This window comes from Heliangelus exortis, chromosome Z (genome assembly GCF_036169615.1).
Source record: "Heliangelus exortis chromosome Z, bHelExo1.hap1, whole genome shotgun sequence".
Taxonomy (NCBI): Eukaryota; Metazoa; Chordata; class Aves; order Apodiformes; family Trochilidae; genus Heliangelus; species Heliangelus exortis.
This window is the reverse complement of record NC_092454.1, coordinates 46,192,404-46,208,575: the sequence shown is the minus strand read 5'-3', so window position 1 is coordinate 46,208,575 and position 16,172 is coordinate 46,192,404. Positions and strand designations below refer to the sequence as shown.

The 16,172-nt window shown below is 39.4% G+C and overlaps 1 protein-coding gene across 1 annotated transcript in view; it reads right to left on the bottom strand.

Annotated features, from left to right (window-relative positions):
* Nucleotides 1-684: 684 nt before the first annotated feature.
* SLC1A1 (solute carrier family 1 member 1) overlaps nt 685-16,172 on the bottom strand; it is a 48,903-nt gene continuing 33,415 nt past the window's right edge. The window contains exons 7-12 of the mRNA XM_071730083.1: nt 15,192-15,376; nt 13,369-13,476; nt 8,578-8,700; nt 6,585-6,779; nt 5,931-6,065; nt 685-2,717 (exon numbers count right to left, since the gene is read on the bottom strand). Of these exons, the coding sequence (XP_071586184.1) occupies nt 2,474-2,717; nt 5,931-6,065; nt 6,585-6,779; nt 8,578-8,700; nt 13,369-13,476; nt 15,192-15,376 (990 nt within the window). The 3' untranslated portion in view covers nt 685-2,473. The remainder of the gene's footprint in view (nt 2,718-5,930; nt 6,066-6,584; nt 6,780-8,577; nt 8,701-13,368; nt 13,477-15,191; nt 15,377-16,172) is intronic.

The following is a 16,172-nucleotide window of genomic DNA, read 5'->3' as shown; positions in this document are numbered from 1 at the left end:
AGGCCTATGTTCAGGCGCTCTCCTTTCTCAGTTGTCTGCAAGGGCCTGAGTATTTCTGCAGGGATGTGTGCATGAGAAACCTCATCTTCCATTAGTTAAAGCTATTAAAAATGGAGGGTGCAATCCTGTGATGGCTTCTGCAGCTCCCCAAGCCCCCCAGACAGGAAGAAACATAACAACATGGTGTAGAGGGCCAAAAGCTGCAAGTGCTTTTCTGACAGGAGGCTCTCCACCACTCTGAAAGCTTTCAGACCAGAAGCCTATGGTGAAAAGGATGCGTTGACCACATGGGATATTTCCACATATACAGAAGGTAGAGATTCAGAATATTGTGTCAGGAAAAGCACCCTTGTGTCTTCAGTAGATGGTTTGGTGATGAAGAGGTGGCAGAACAGTACCATCAAACCCTGCTTAGCTGAATCTGGTCTATATGAATAAATAATGAATACATAATCCCCTGCTTATGTGTTTATTCCCAACCCAGATCAACCATAGTCAGAGGGCTTCCTTGCAATCTCAGGGCTGTCCTCTGGAGCATTTATTTTAGTGAAAGCAGAGAACAATTCTTGCAAAAGCTACATCTGAGTCACCAGTGAAGATAACATAACTCCTAAATTCACCCAGTTTTGTTTTTCTTCTTATAGCTAAAGGAACTCAATATTTGCAGTGAGAAGACGATGGTAGGCAAAAACAAGAGAAGAAAGAATTTTTTATTTGGAACACATTAGGAACACTGTTCACAGTACAGCATAACAGGGTGAATATATAATGCGCTGATCATAAAAGAATGACTTAAAAAAGCAAACAAAAGACTAAGCTAGATTATAGGCTACGTGTGGAAACTGGTGGTTTTTTTACTCTTATAAGCAAAGCTATACAAATAAAGACTGTCTCATACTATTTCTGCACAAGTAAAAGATTGATGTAATCAGTCTGTGCATATCCTTTTTTTTGTATAAACATTCTAATACTTAGATTAACACTTCCATATAGTTAACAATGTTTAATTTAAATACAGTGTAATAGCTCATTGACCTGCGATTTAAGGTGCAATTTATCAAAACCTTCAGTAAATACTCTCTTTTTTTTACTTAATCAGTTCTCTTTGGCACACTTCTTGTTTATTTAAATACAAAAGTGTAGAATTTAATTGAGTATATAACACTGCAGGATCTTCAAGGGATTTTTGCTAGCATTTGAGTGCAATTTTAGGTTTACCACAAGCTTATTTACAAATAACTGTATATGAATTTCAGTCTACTTTACATATAAAATGGCAAAGAACTTTAATGTGCAAGGCAGAAAAAAAAAACTTGTTACAGCAACTCCTCCCTTGAGAGACTGATTTTTGCACCATGGAAATCTTGTATAAAATGTTTTAGAAAATGGAGATTCCTTATCAGGAAATTCTTGTTGCTTCTTATCTTATAGCAAGCCACCTGAACACATGACTCTCTGGGTCCAGAAATGCTTTGTAAAATACAGTTTAGCTGGTATGTTGGCAGTGGAGCAAAACACCAACCAGTCTGTGTAAAAAGCTTAGTGACAGGTGCTTCTTTCTAGAAAAAGGTATGCCTCCGATGTTCTTGGTATTATATCTGTTTTTATTCCAATGAGGAAAGGTTTAGAATTTGCAGTATGAATTGTTTAGACTTAAAGATGAACAACAGTAAACAGGCTTATTTCTGCTTCTGGTGGAATGTACTTCTAGGAGGCTACTAAATCAGTGAAATATCACTTTACAAAAACTCTTCAAGTCCCAGAAGAGCAAAGCTACAGCAATTTATTTCACAGCTGAAGGCCAAACCCAACAGCTGGCATTCATGTGAAAGGCATGGTGAAACCTAGCTACATAAGTACTGGAAAATCTTCCATGCCCACTTATTTCACAATTAAAGAAAAATGAAACCCTGTTCACAGTAAAACACTTATTACAAGGCCTTTCTGGTCTGTTCCTTCCTGAATAACCCAAGTGATATCCCCTCGTCTGCAGAAATGAGTATTTTGGCACATTATAAAGTTACAGTAGGTGTCAAGTACAGTGCAATCTGTTCAGAAGGCAAGGATGCTAAAAGGGATCTCATACAGGTGTGGTGTAGGATATGGAATGCTGTGCTACTCCTGAGTAAAACACGTTTGGCTGTCCCCAGCTAATATACCCATTTATGAGCATGCTGATTGTGAAGAGGCATTTCATAGCCTCACCATTATTGTGTATATATATATATTTTATTTTTTTAAGTATTTTACAACTGCTTTTTTCTGCATCTATCAGGAAGAACTAGATGTGGAGAGTTCAGATTCTCGGGAGAAGGGATGGGAAGGGGCAGAATTGGTAAGGAGAATCAGAGTCTGCGTAATAAATCAAATGCATGTGAGATGTAATTAACTCTCAACTATCCTTTAAGCTTTTTGAGATATTGCATATGGACATGTACTTTAGGGCTCCTGCTTTACCTGGAAGATACTGGATTTAGAACTGAGATGTCTGTGTGAAGGATATGGTGTCAGACTTATCTACAGCAAAGCCTCCATTAACGTATGATTTCTTGGCCTCTGTTTCATCATTATCAAGTATTGTTTCCAAGGCAAAAGGATTGACTATGTTTACTTCAGATGTGACGTCCATCTGTTCCAGCTCATTCTTGGAGAGCTTCTCCACTATCCCTGTACCAAAGGCATCTCCCAAGACATTCACCATGGTTCTGAATCGATCCCTATGGAATAAAAATGTTGTTAGACAAACCACTGTGTATGTTACTTAGAAAATCCTTTCAGTAAATGTAAGCTACTTTAGCAAATGCAAAGCTGCTTTTTTACTAGTGCAGATTTAGAATAATACTACAATTCAAAGAAAAAGATCTTGTAGAACAAGAAACAGAATTTTCTCAACATATACTTGAAGAAATTAGGCATCACTTTCATGACAAATTACTTTGTACAGGGTGTGTAAAATTCTAAGTCACATCACTAGTCTGCTGAAGCAGTAATCACACTGCTGTGCACATCCTTACAAAATGCATGTCTCTTTTCTCGGGCCCTGAAGTGTAGCAGAAGAGTCTGCATTGTGCCTTTTGTCTTTCCAGCAGGCACTGCCTCAGCCAGAGGAGTGCCTAGCCCAGTATCTTCAGCATTCAGGACCAAACCCTGGAAAGGGAAAGGCTGATCTTTTGTTAGCTTCTTCTCCTTGTTAAAGGACTGAAGTACGAAGTTGTATTAAAAAAGTCACTAAAAGGAGTGTGATGCTACTGTTGATTTGTCTCCCACCAGAAATGTGACTGACAGGCCATAAAAAATCTGCCACCAATTGGCAGACAAGTAACAAAATCATGTAATATAGCACAGTGTGAAAACTGGTGTGGAAGGTAGAGGCAGGGGAAGATCACGCTTCCCTGTTCTTCCTTTCAGCTACAGAAGAGTGCAAGGGCTTTGTGGAAGAGCAAGTTGCTCTGTCTGTGCAGAGATGTCGAGGTGGATTTTTTCACAATTAGAAGGGACTGCAAAAATAATACCGAAGTGTATCAGTGGGTCTCAAATGTTTTTCTACTACAGGTGTTGAACTCTAGTGCCAAGAAGGGCTGATGTGTTCTCCATGTGGAAAGGAATAGAGAGGGGGAAAGTAAAATTCTGGTAGGATCGGTGTGACAAGTGAGGAAATCAATAGCACTGGAAACTCGTATTTCATAATACTTTCAAAAAATTTTCTTTCTTCATTAAAACCAGAAGTACTTCTTAAGGCTACATAGTAAAATCTTGCTAAGTTCATATTTAACTGCAGGGCTGTTAATGAGCCACTACTAGCTGTAAGATAATACACTTTAGGCAGTAAGTACAAAAGGCAAAAGCTTTAATAATCTACGTTGCATCATGATGTGCATTTCATCTGAAGAGGTGCAAAATGCACTGGCAATGATCCCTGATACATTAAATTAATTTTTATTTTGCTTTACACAGCAAGACAACCTTATCTGAAAAACATCTCAACTAGAATCAGAAACAGTTTCAATTTTTTGTCTGTCATGGTGGAACAGGTAGCTTCCAAGTATTTTTCTTGTGCCTAAAAATCATAAATTGTGGTCTTTCAAAGTGGACATGAGATCAGATATGTAAAATTTTGATTATGAGAATAATTATGAGAAACGGAGAATTACTGTTCTCTTTCTCTCTGACTCCTTGATAAGAATTAGAGGGCAATGAATGAAATGCTTAGGTGTCTAGATTAAGACAAAATTAAATATGTCTCTGTGCACACATTGCTAGATTGTCTGCAAATCTAAAGTTTATGTGACTCCCCAAATCAATGAGGCATTCATTTAAGAATAAATCTATTGAGAAATATTAATGCAAAAACCACACCATGTCTATCTCAGGAACTTTGTAAGCTGCAATTTGAGGCTAGGAGAATGCTTTAGGAAAAGAACCAATATATGTTTGTTCTGTTCTCAGACATGTTTAGTCTGAGCCAGAGTTTTTTACTGATGTTCACCATCTATAACAAAACTAAATGCCTACTGGGAAAACAGCTGGAGGGAACAGCTGGAGAAAAGTACAGGATTGTGGAGTGCAGCAGACAAACCTGTTTCAGACAGCTGATGGGGAGGATGCACTTGTGGCTGGAGCTGTTTTGTTTGGAACAATTATGCTTATACAGAAAGTGAACTGATTATTGGATCCACTAAACAGCTCTGGTTTTCTGGAGACTGATGCTGCTTTCTGTAGTTTGCAAAACTGAGTTATGTAATCAAGTAAATTTTATATATATATATATATTTATCAGTGAAATATACAGGTTGGTGCAAGAAACCCATCAAGAAAATTACTGGGAAGGGGCAGAGGAGGAACAGGAGTGCATTACATTGAGTGTAAACATAAGCCTAGGAAGAAGGCAGGCAGACACTGTGAAATGATTAAGATCTCTGCATTGATACCAATGAAATATCCACAGTGAGTTACTGCAGCTGAACAAGACCTTGTTTTGTGCACTAAAGCTCACACATTTTAGGAGGCAAAGAAGCTAGACTACAAACTATAGTTAATAGTCCTTAACCTGTGCATGCCAGTGAATCATGGGACAAAACTGAATGTGTGTGAACTCTGTAATACACTCCGTGAATTCTTGGGCTTCTCCAAAAATAGAAGAGAAACATCTTGATGTAAGCTGAACAGAAAAGACTTCTGGTGAAAACACGTCCCTGTAAAATGATGCTTAAAAGGACTTTGGGGTTCTAGGTTTCTCTTAGGTGAGAGGGTTGAGATCAGGCATAAGAAATGCTTTCTGAGCCTCCATGTGTGTGCTTGTTGATCAAGGGATTGGCTCTTGAAAAAACTCTCAGTTTTTTCTGAACAAAGAAGAGCCCAGGCAAAGTAAACAGCCCAGGCAAAGTAAAATTGGCAGCACAGACCCGTGTAGAGCCCACCACATGTGCACATGGAGTTAATGACCAGCTTTGCTTAGTTCCTGGTGTGCTCCACTCCATCTTCACCAGTGTACAGATTTTATGTGCTTTGTGGAAATCAACTCAGATGTTCTGCTTGTGGCTGCACTTGATTTTTAGTAACAGTGTATGAGTTTAGCTTAATATTATGGCAGCTGAGACACTCCAGAGGCACTCCTTGATTGTCAAATCTGTCTTTCCAGTGTATTATGCTAATGATTTATTTATTTTGTGGCCACTATTTTAAGGTTCACAGCACCTCTGGGTGTGAGGTTATTCACTGCCACCCCTTGATTTCTACTTGTCTCAGCATTAAAGCCAGTACTGCATTCAACTCTGTATCTGAACAATGCTGTCCATAAAAAGAAACTTCTGTCTAGAATAAACCTCATTAATCTTGTTGCTTTCTTCCTCAGACCCACATTTCCCCACACAACTTATGTAAACATTTTTAAAAAAGGAGAAATAATTAAACAGCAAATGCCCAAAACTTACAGAAGCCAGTCAACTGCAATGATCAGAGTAACATCCTCGGCGGGGAGGCCGACAGCGCTCAGTACAATCACCATGGTGACAAGTCCAGCTTGGGGGACACCTGCAGCCCCGATGCTGGCTGCTGTGGCTGTGACACTAAATCCCAAATAAAGACCAGAAAAGTAATTCAGAATACATGTTGCGCACAAAAACTCTATTTTCTGGCACAAATAGGCTTATTGCAGTGCAAAAAGAAGGCCAAATGTTCCATTTTCCCTCTTGAATAGTATTTAATGAAAGTTTAGTGAGAAGTTTATGCTACAAATCATGTATTGATACAGTGGCTACACTGCAGGATAACAAATAATGCATGACTAACAAGCAAACTAGACATAGCAGATGTACTGTCTGAGCTGGGTTTGCAAGTATTGGCAGTGGAAGAATAATGTCAATTTCCAGAATGATGCCCTATACCAGCTGCATGCCCTGGCCCATCCCACCTCCTTACCAGGTTGCACAGGACAAGGCCTTGGACAAAGAGGTGAGAATGTTTTTGTTGCTACCTGTGCTCTGAATGATATCTGCAGCTTTCCCATTACCTTCATCCAAAGTTAATATACCATTAGTGAAACAAAAACACCTCCAGCAAGATGCATGTGATGCCTTTAGTCTTACCTAATGGTAACTATCTGGCCAAGATCCAGCTCTAAGTCATTCAGCTGTGCAATAAATACAGCTGCCACTGCTTCGTAGAGAGCTGTGCCGTCCATGTTGATGGTAGCTCCAACAGGAAGAACAAACCTGGTAATTCTTCTGTCGATGCCATTTTTCTCCTCCGCGCAGCGGAAGGTGACAGGCAAAGTTGCTGAGCTGGCACACAAATAAACACACAAAGTAAGAACAGGCAACAGCATATCATCTCCCCTGGCTTTCCTTTTCCTCAGAGCCTAAACTGCTCTAAGAGTCAAACAAACGTCTAAGACAGGCAGGAAGGCTGGACCACGAAAATGAGAGTTGGTTCATAAACCAAAGCAACTTTTGTTACAGCTTCTAATTATGGGGAGAAATAACAAAATGTGAATTAGCCTCAAAATTACATGGTAAAATTCACATTATGTGAATTTATATGTTATGTTATCATAGAAACAGTGCAGCAGCTTAAAATCTAGCAAGACTTTGACTAAGGAAACGGATGGCAAAGAACTGTCTCCTTCTGGGAGGGGCACTCTATTTGGTGTAAGTCAGTGCAATCTATAGTGCTCTATAGGTACCACAGAAGTAAAGATTAAAGTAACACTTAAACCTGCAGGGCATTTAGAATTGTTCTTATGAAATCAGGGTGTGTAATACAGCAGTGATGAAATCAGAGCACAAACAATGCTATTGCTACTGCATACGTTACTGTATGGCATCTTGAGTGCCATCACATGGCACGTACAGGACAAACAGACAACATAAACCCAGTCAGCATGGGCTTAAGAAAGGTAGGTCCTGCTTGGCCAACCTGATCTCTTTCATGGCAAGGCGATCCACTCAGTGGATGAGGGAAAGTCTATGGATGTTGTCTCCCCAGACTTTACCAAAGCCTTCAACACAGTTTCCAAGAATATTCTCCTAGAGAAACTGAGTGCTCATGGCTTGGACAGGCATAAACTTTGCTGGGTGAAAAACTGCCTGGATGGCTGGGCCCAAGGAGCTGTGGTTAATGGAGAACAGTGGCCAGTCACAAGTGGTGTTCCCCAGGGCTCAGCTGGAGACAGTTCTCTTTAATATATTTATCAGTGATCTGGATAAGGAGGTCAAGTGCACCTTCAGTAAATTTCAGATGACACCAAGTTGGGTGGGTGAGTTGATCTGCTTGAGGGTAGGAAGGTTCTGCAGAGGGACCTGGACAGGTTGAATTGATGGGTCGAGGCCAAGTGTATGAGGTTGAATAAGGCCACAACAGCCCCACTCAAAACTACAGGCCTAGGGAAGAGTGGCTGGAAAGCTGCCTGGAGGAAAAGGACCTGGGGGTCTGTGTCAACATGCAGCTGAGTATAATCCAGCAGTGTGCCCAGGTGGCCAAGAAGGCCACCAGCATCCTGGCTTGTACCAGGAATAGTGTGGCCAGCAGGAGAAGGGAAGTGACGGTGCCCCTGTACTCGGCACTGGTGAGGCTGAAGCTTGAGTGCTGTGTTCAGGTCTGGACCCCTCACTACAAGAAAGACATGGAGCTGCTGGAGTGTGTGCAGAGAAGGGCAACCAAGCTGGTGAAGGGTCTGGAGAACAAGTCCTATGAGGAGTGGCTGAGGGAACTGGGGTTCTGAGAGAACATCTTATTGCTCTGTAGAACTCATTGAAAGGAGGTTGTAGCAAGTGAGGGTTGGTCTCTTCTCCCAAGTAACAAGCAATAGAATGAAGCAAAATGGCTTCAGATTGTGCCAGGGAAGTTTTAGAAAAAATTTCATCACCAAAAGGATTGTCAGGCACTGGAGCAGGCTGCCCAGGAAAGTGGTATAGTCCCCATCCATGAAGGTGTTTAAAAGACGTGTAGATGTGGTGCTTAGTGACATGATTTAGTGATATACATGGCAGTGCTAGGTTAATGGTTGGACTTGATCTTAAAGGTCTCTTCCAACCAAAACCTTCCTATAATTCTACGAAAATAAATATTTCTTTTGTTTACCTGGAAGAAATCATGAGGGCCGTCAGAAGTGCCTGAGCCATCCCCATGGCAAACCGAAAAGGATTTTTCCTTACTATTATTAAGTAGATCAGTGGTAGAATTATAGTGGAATGTATTGCAAGTCTGCAAAATAAAATGGACAAGGTAAACAAAGAGATCCACCATGTTGTCTTGTTTTAATATGACAGTGGTAAGAGGTATCTAGCTCTGTCCACAAGTACACTTTAATGACCTTAATGTTCAAAACCATCTTAACAAAATGCAGAATAATGCTCTTCTACACTTCCCTTTGGAAGGGAGAAATTATTAATTGTCTCTCTTTCCAAGGCACAGTAAGGATTAACTTATATACACCGGAAACTGATAAAGATGACAAAACTGAAGTAATAAATAGTATTTAAAATTATATGCAGAGAGTTATTTAAAATATAGTAAAACATTCCACCCTTGCCAAGTCCTTACAAAGCAGACTTGAGACAGGTCAGAAAAACAAAGAAAAATATTTTTCTAAGTTTATCTGCCTTTATTATAAAGCACATTTAAAATTAAAAGTAAATATGATTCCCAGTCACAGACATGAAGTCAACATCTTTCTGCAAAAAATTCAAACATGATCCTGTAAAAAAATCTACACTTACTTTCTGGAAAACTGTGTAAGCTGAGGACTACAATTAAAACACAGTGGGTTATTTCAGACTGTACAAATGAGATATATCCAGTCTCACCGTCCTTAATACTGTAAAATGCTAAGCTACTTCTGAAATACTGATTTTCAAAATTAAGTGTATTGACATGTGAAGGATCCCATTGTCCTCTTGGTGTTGCTTCTCAGTTGTAGCCTGGATATTTGGGTAAGTCTCAGGGACTAAGTCATCCTTCAACTTGTTTATTAATTTTGAACATTTTGCATTAATCATGATTGTGTATGAATGCAGAGCTTTGTTGAATTTAAGATTAGAGGTAAACAGCCTCCTGTGAGGATATCTGAAACTAAATATATGTGAGGGATCTGTGAAATATTTTGGATGTTCTAAGGTCACAAGCATCAGCTTCTTGTTCTTGGGAAAAGAAATTATCATAGCCTGGAAATATAAAGCCTAGAACTCTCGTCATGTATGAACTTGGGATTTTCATTCTGTCCTTGAAAGATATTCTTTGGAACATTACTGTGTTGTTACAGCTTTTTGACTTCGGAGCAGATAACAGAGATTAATCATGGTACCATTTGTTCTGCCAAAAGCAGGCAATTATGAGAGCTGTAGCCACAGTACAGAAATTCACAAAAGCATCACTATTTGTGTCCCTAGAAAAACTGCCTTTTTAAAAGCAACAGCCAATAAAGTTTTCATTCTGTATGGGAACAAACTACTTATTTAGTGAAATGTAAGTAAAAGCATGCAAATTTATTGATAAATTTTTGTGAAGAATTCTAGAAAGAAACCTAACAATTTTTACAATGGTGCCTGAGAACAAATGGAATTCTGCAGAACATACAGAAAAAACATAAAATGGCATGGGTATCATGTGGTGCCCTAACAAAATCTTGATTAAAGGAAACATTGCAAGTATGTCTGCATCTAGCAGCACACTAACTTCCAACTAGGTATTTTGAAAAATCTTGATCTGCACTTTTTTAGTGGCAGCAAGAGCATGTCATTATCCAAAATAAACTATATGTGCATATCTGCTTTTCTACAACTGATTTTTTATTAAACAAATAAAAAATAATACTTATTTTCATGCATAAAATGCAACTCATAGTAAGGAGCAGAAATTTTTATACCAAAAGTCGTAATCAGCAACTGAAAAGAGAAATTCTGTTCTAGTGCTTAATTTTGACACAGGAAGAATCTTGCCCCTCAGAATCCCAGACTGTCATTCCTTTTAACATCCAGACATGGCACAGATAAGAGGGAGTATGCTTGCTGCCAACTCTGTTTTTATAATTCCACCCCACGCGGAGTCTTCTGACACTTTTATGCCTCTTACTCTGATTTTCCTCTGCTGTGACTGCTAATATGTCTTCATGCTGACAATGCCACAATTAAAAGTGAGAGGCTGAAGGTATCTAGTGGTCAGCTGGAGCAGAGGCACTGGGGGAAGTCTGTTGACTCATGGTGATCTGAATGAGACACAAAGACTGAGCAGTGGTGGGTGAGAGCTGGTGGGGCTGAGGAGGTGAATGTCCTCATGAATAATAAAGCAGGGTAGAAGGTGAGCTAGCAGATGAGTTGGAGAAGGAAGTTAAAGTAAAGGAGAAGGAGAACAAGAAACATCGGGCTCCACACTTTCACATTTTTTTTGATAGGGCATACAAGGAATATGCTTAAGATGACTTTTAACTCTCAGGATCTGTCTTAAACGGAGGATGACAGAGATTCAGAGGATGCCAACAAACAAAACAGACCGCAAACAGAAGAGGTCAGGAATATAAGGATGAAAAAAAAATGGTGGGAATACTCATGTTTAAGAAATCAAAACAAGGAAAGAATACTGCTTTTCTTGTTTGCAAAGGGGTAGGGGAAAAGGTTGTTCTTGCAGGCTGGAAAATGTTGAACAAGCACCTCTTCCATGCAGCCTATAGCCTTGTGCAATCTTGGCTTGTGTGATCTGATTAAAAAGTGCACTCCCTGATGGTCAGTTTTGCAGACAAATGCTGCTGTTCTTTGGTGTTCTCCACAACACCTGAAGTACCACCCACTGCAGAGCATCCCATAAGAGATGGAAATGCTTCAGAGATCTACCCCAGCAGCCATCAGGGTAAACCATGGCATGTACAAGGCCATGTATGGTAGCACAGAGACTTTTTCCCTCCAAGGATTTAAAGGTGGGCACCATTACTATATGCAATCTTTTTAATGGCACCTGGGCACCTGCTTAGAATTTTTATTCCTGTGAAACCCATGGTTACCAGATAAGCAGCATGTGCAGTGGTAGTTTAATTTGCAATTGAAGTACTCTGGAGAAAGCACTGTGTCTTCACAGACATCTTAAGGAAGATAGGTCCTGTCACAGTACATACAGTGAATATTAATAGGTAAACAGTCATAAAAACTACTATGAGATTAAAACTGGAAAACTTTCTGTCTGTTGTAAAAACTACAATCAGAGGATAGTAATAATCGATCCACTATATTTCTTCACTGAGTTAATTTGAGTTAGTAACATAGAAAACCTACAAATTGACAGAGTATCGTTCTATGAATTATCTTTACATAACTTGTGGTCATGTTTTCACTTCTAATTTATATAGAAATGATTAGTGTCTCGATGTAGAGTTTCTTGGTAAACATCAACTCTTACATCTTTTAAATATTTTATTTCTTTTCCAAGTTGAAACTCACAAAAAACCCCACATTATGCATTAAACAAATATAACTTGCACTCATGTCTGTACAATTTTGATATAGTCATGATTCATTCCTATTTCTGGAGCTGTAATTTTTACTCAGAAATTATATCTAAAAATTATTTTTTTATAGCTAGTCCAAACATACTAGCTTATGAATAAGACTGAACTACATGATTATCTAGCAAAGATTAATGAAAAAATATATATATCCTTGTGTTTATTTATAGAGAATTTTGCATTTAAGACTAATATATTGCCCTTCTCTCTACTTGGTTATCATTAGAAAGAGTGTAAATGGCACCTGAAGAATAGCATGCATATGCATAATGTGGGGAGAAAGAAGCTCTTGAACAACTTTGGATCTAGCCTCTAGACATTAATAAATAACATTAATAAATCCTTAGTATAATGAAGGAATTATAGGAGTAGGAGATTAGGCAATGAACTAATATAGCCTGGAAGATGTGCTCTTCACTGAACTGAAATAGGTATTTAAGTGCATTTAATTTATTGAGACTGTAATGTCCATTTATCTTTCACATGGGTTCTTTGCAGGATATTCTTCAGAGAAATATAATGACACAGTGTAATAACCTAGATCACTTGGAGCAGTTAAGTTGCCCCATGCAGGGCTCCACATCTACAAGGCTCCACATTGTGCAGGTGCAACCTCCTACATTCCAGAATATTCTACACACCCAAGAGTCTAGAAAAATAATAGAAAAAAATGTTCTGATGCTTGGCTAAGTTCACCAGATAGCAATTGCTGCTTTTGCAACTTCACCAGCTACCTTTTTTCTTGAAGGAGTATTTAACAGTGCAGTTCCCAAGGCTCCTCCTGATGCCACTTGCCTGCTCTGCACTGAGGTAGGATGAGATCAGTTTCCTCTCTGGCATCCTTTATCCTGTGCTGCACTCCCTACACATTGGTGTTGTGCAGGGAGCTGGGCCTGTGCTGCTGCACCTTGGGCCCCCAGGTCACACGAAGAGCTTCACAACTTAATCCAGGTACTTGTGCATTTTCAATAGTCTGGCAATGTCCAGTAAAACATAACTCAAACCCACCCCCCCTTTCACAAGTTCTTCTACTATCTAACAGAGGTATTGCTACTCTCAAAAATATGATGATATTATCTGTTTCAGCACCACACGAAGATGAAATAACGAATACAAGAACATGTTTTGGGTTTTTCTGGGGGGGGGAGGGGTCGTTTTGTTTTGCTTTGTTTTAGAATGCAAGGCATTGACTTTTTAAAACAAAACATGCATTCAGGAAAATGTGCATTCAAAACATCCTCATGCACCCTCACATAATTTCCGCTGACAAGAATTTTTGACTCTGACCTAGAAGAGACTGGGTGTTATAGATAACTGAGTTGCAATCAACTGAGCTCTAAAAGCTGCACGCATTTAATTTTATCTTTAACAAAATTACATACCCACTTAGTACTGTAGCCATGTAAAGACCCAGTTTACGAAAGATTTCCCAGTCCTCAACTTCTATTATCTTCCCGGCAATTAAAAACACAATACCAATGGGCATATACCTAGGAAACAAGAATAAAGCAGCTAAAAATGCATTCTCAGAAATATTATATGCTCATCGTGGCATCATTTCTCACACAGTATAGCTTTTTACAACAGATACTTTGTTTTTTATATTCTGTTACACACTGAAGATCTTGTTATATTCCATTGTACCAACTGACTCGATTCACTTACGGTGGGACTACAATATGATGAAGAAAGATTAGAAAATCAGAAAAAATGCAACCCTGTGTACAGTCTAGCAAGTAATTTATGACCTGGTGCCACAGAGTATGCAGTAGCTGGGGAGGGGGTGGGCTTTGCCCTACGGCAACAAATGTTTATGCATAGCCATAAGCTCACTTGGAGGTGGAAGTTTGCAGGGCTGAGACCATTATCTGTGAATTCTGCAATCACACACGTGTGGCAAAGGCCTCCTGTGCTTACAGCAGCTGCCCTGTAGCACTGGGGGCTGTATGTGGGTCACCTGCACAGAACAAGAGTGACTTCATTATCTTAGGATAGCACAGCCATCAGCCTGTTGCTAATTGGAGGCAGCCCCATCCCTGAGTCAGCTTTACACAAGACCTTACAGACACGAACAGCTGCGTGGGCCACTGCCTACAGAAAATTCATGCCAAAAATCAGGACTTAAGGCTAGCGCCAGCTCCGGTGCATCCCAATTGGTGCCAAAGAGCAGTCTGTCACAGACAAAAGTTGCCACTTCAGTGCTGGAGTAGTGTAAGTGGATTTATAAATTTGTGAATCTAAAAAATGTAACAATTTTAAAATATAAATTATTAATTTATAAAATGCGTGTTTACTAACCCACAAATAAAATACTACCCTGTCCCTATGTACAGCGGGGACTCCTGCTTCCTGATGAACCCTGAACTTGTGGAACTAATTCCTCACGTGTGCCAGCATCAAACTCTGCCCTATTCGAGACAAAAGCTCCTAGACCTGCAGAAGGAGAGGGAGCATGTAGCCCCAGCATCAGGTACATGCAAGCCAAGGGACAGTCAGCTTATGGGTAGGATCCTGTATCTGTGGCACGTGCTAACTCTCAGGTCTCATTAATTCTGGTAATTTGCTGGCAGTGAGGCAGCCCCTGTTTCGAGGGGCAGTAACTCAGCTGGGGACCGAAGCAGATGCCTAGCACAGGACAAGCTGCAGAAGCTAATTTACCTTTCTTTAAAGGCAGTAACTCTGGAGAGATTTACTGGTTTGCAGGTACCTCAGTGTGTTGGGATGGAAAAAAAATCCTTGGAATGGTCATACCTGATAAGCTACTGTTTGTGTGAAACACGTGGGTATGAGCAGAGTACTGCAGTATATGGCACAAGGTGCTCCACATGTAAAATCAAACTCTAGAAATGATTGTTTGTAATTGTGCTCTGCATGGAAAAAAAGTTCTGTGAATTGCTGTGAAGCCCAACTAAACACCATCAGAGGAATTAATAAATTTTCGGGATGGTGACACTTTTACAGTCAGGTTTTCAACAGGTTATCAACATGACTATTCCTTTACTGTATAGTAAGTGGAAGTTCTGTTTCCACCTTCCTCAAATGGATCAAGTTTTGTAGAAAGGAAGCTTTTTATTAGCCTTTCTTGTAAAGTTATTTGCTGCAAAATACTAAAAGCAAACATGAAGTATAAGTCTGCTCCCACCATTTAAATGACAAAAGCCATCTAAAGAAGTTGTTAAAAATTCCAGTATGCCTTTGGACTTACCACATAATTATCTGAACTATTTTCATAGTAGCTTCATTCAGTGCATTGAAAAAATCCACCAGCACTTGTCCTTTCTCTCCCATTTTCCCAATGACCACACCAAAAACAAGACAAAAGACGATCAATCCCAGCACATTGATGCCGTCAGAATACATGCCCACAATTTTGTATTCTTGGGTTTTGTTCTATGGAGATTCAAGAGGAAGAAGTTACTATCTGAAAACAGTGAACTTTCTTAAAAGAGTTCTAAAATGAAAACACATTTAGATTTTTTTTTTGAAAATACACAGATCTCTTCCTCAGGTACTCTGACTGCCTTTCTGCCAGTGCCAAGTGGGCAAGTTCTAGAGTGAAGGTAGAACAAAATTCTCTTTGAAAGCTTTGTATTTTAAAGCTATGCAAGGATCTGACTGAACACCTGTGGGGGGATAAAACTCCCCTTGATTTATGATGCCCATTCTATAGACTTCTGACACAAAGTATGTCAAGGTGTAGGTATCCACAATCGTGTCTCCAATATACTCAAGACTTACTCCCTGCTGTGGAGAACAAAGTACAGCTGATATAGAATCTTTGTGGTCATTTCTGAGCAGCCTGAGGATTTGTGTCCGGATTTAAGATAAATAGTGCATTGTGTAAGAATGGAGACAATAATGTCCAATTTTGTCCTAAATTTAAAATCTACCTTTCATCTGAAATTAGTGAAATTGCATAACTCATAGAAGAACTGGATGCACATAACAGCATAGTGACATTCATACTGATTTGGTACTGTTCATGGTTCTGTGTTCACAGTTTACTGAGTTCCTTACTTTCTCTCCTTCAGAGCAATTTTAGGCTTTATAAACCATCAACACCCAGAAGCTCTACACACCTTAAATCAGAGGGTTGTTTAGATGTCTCTTTGCTTTGTTTCTTTACAGCAAGATAACAAACAACTAATAAATGCCTTCCATTGCTTTGCTCCCCGTTAAAAAAAAA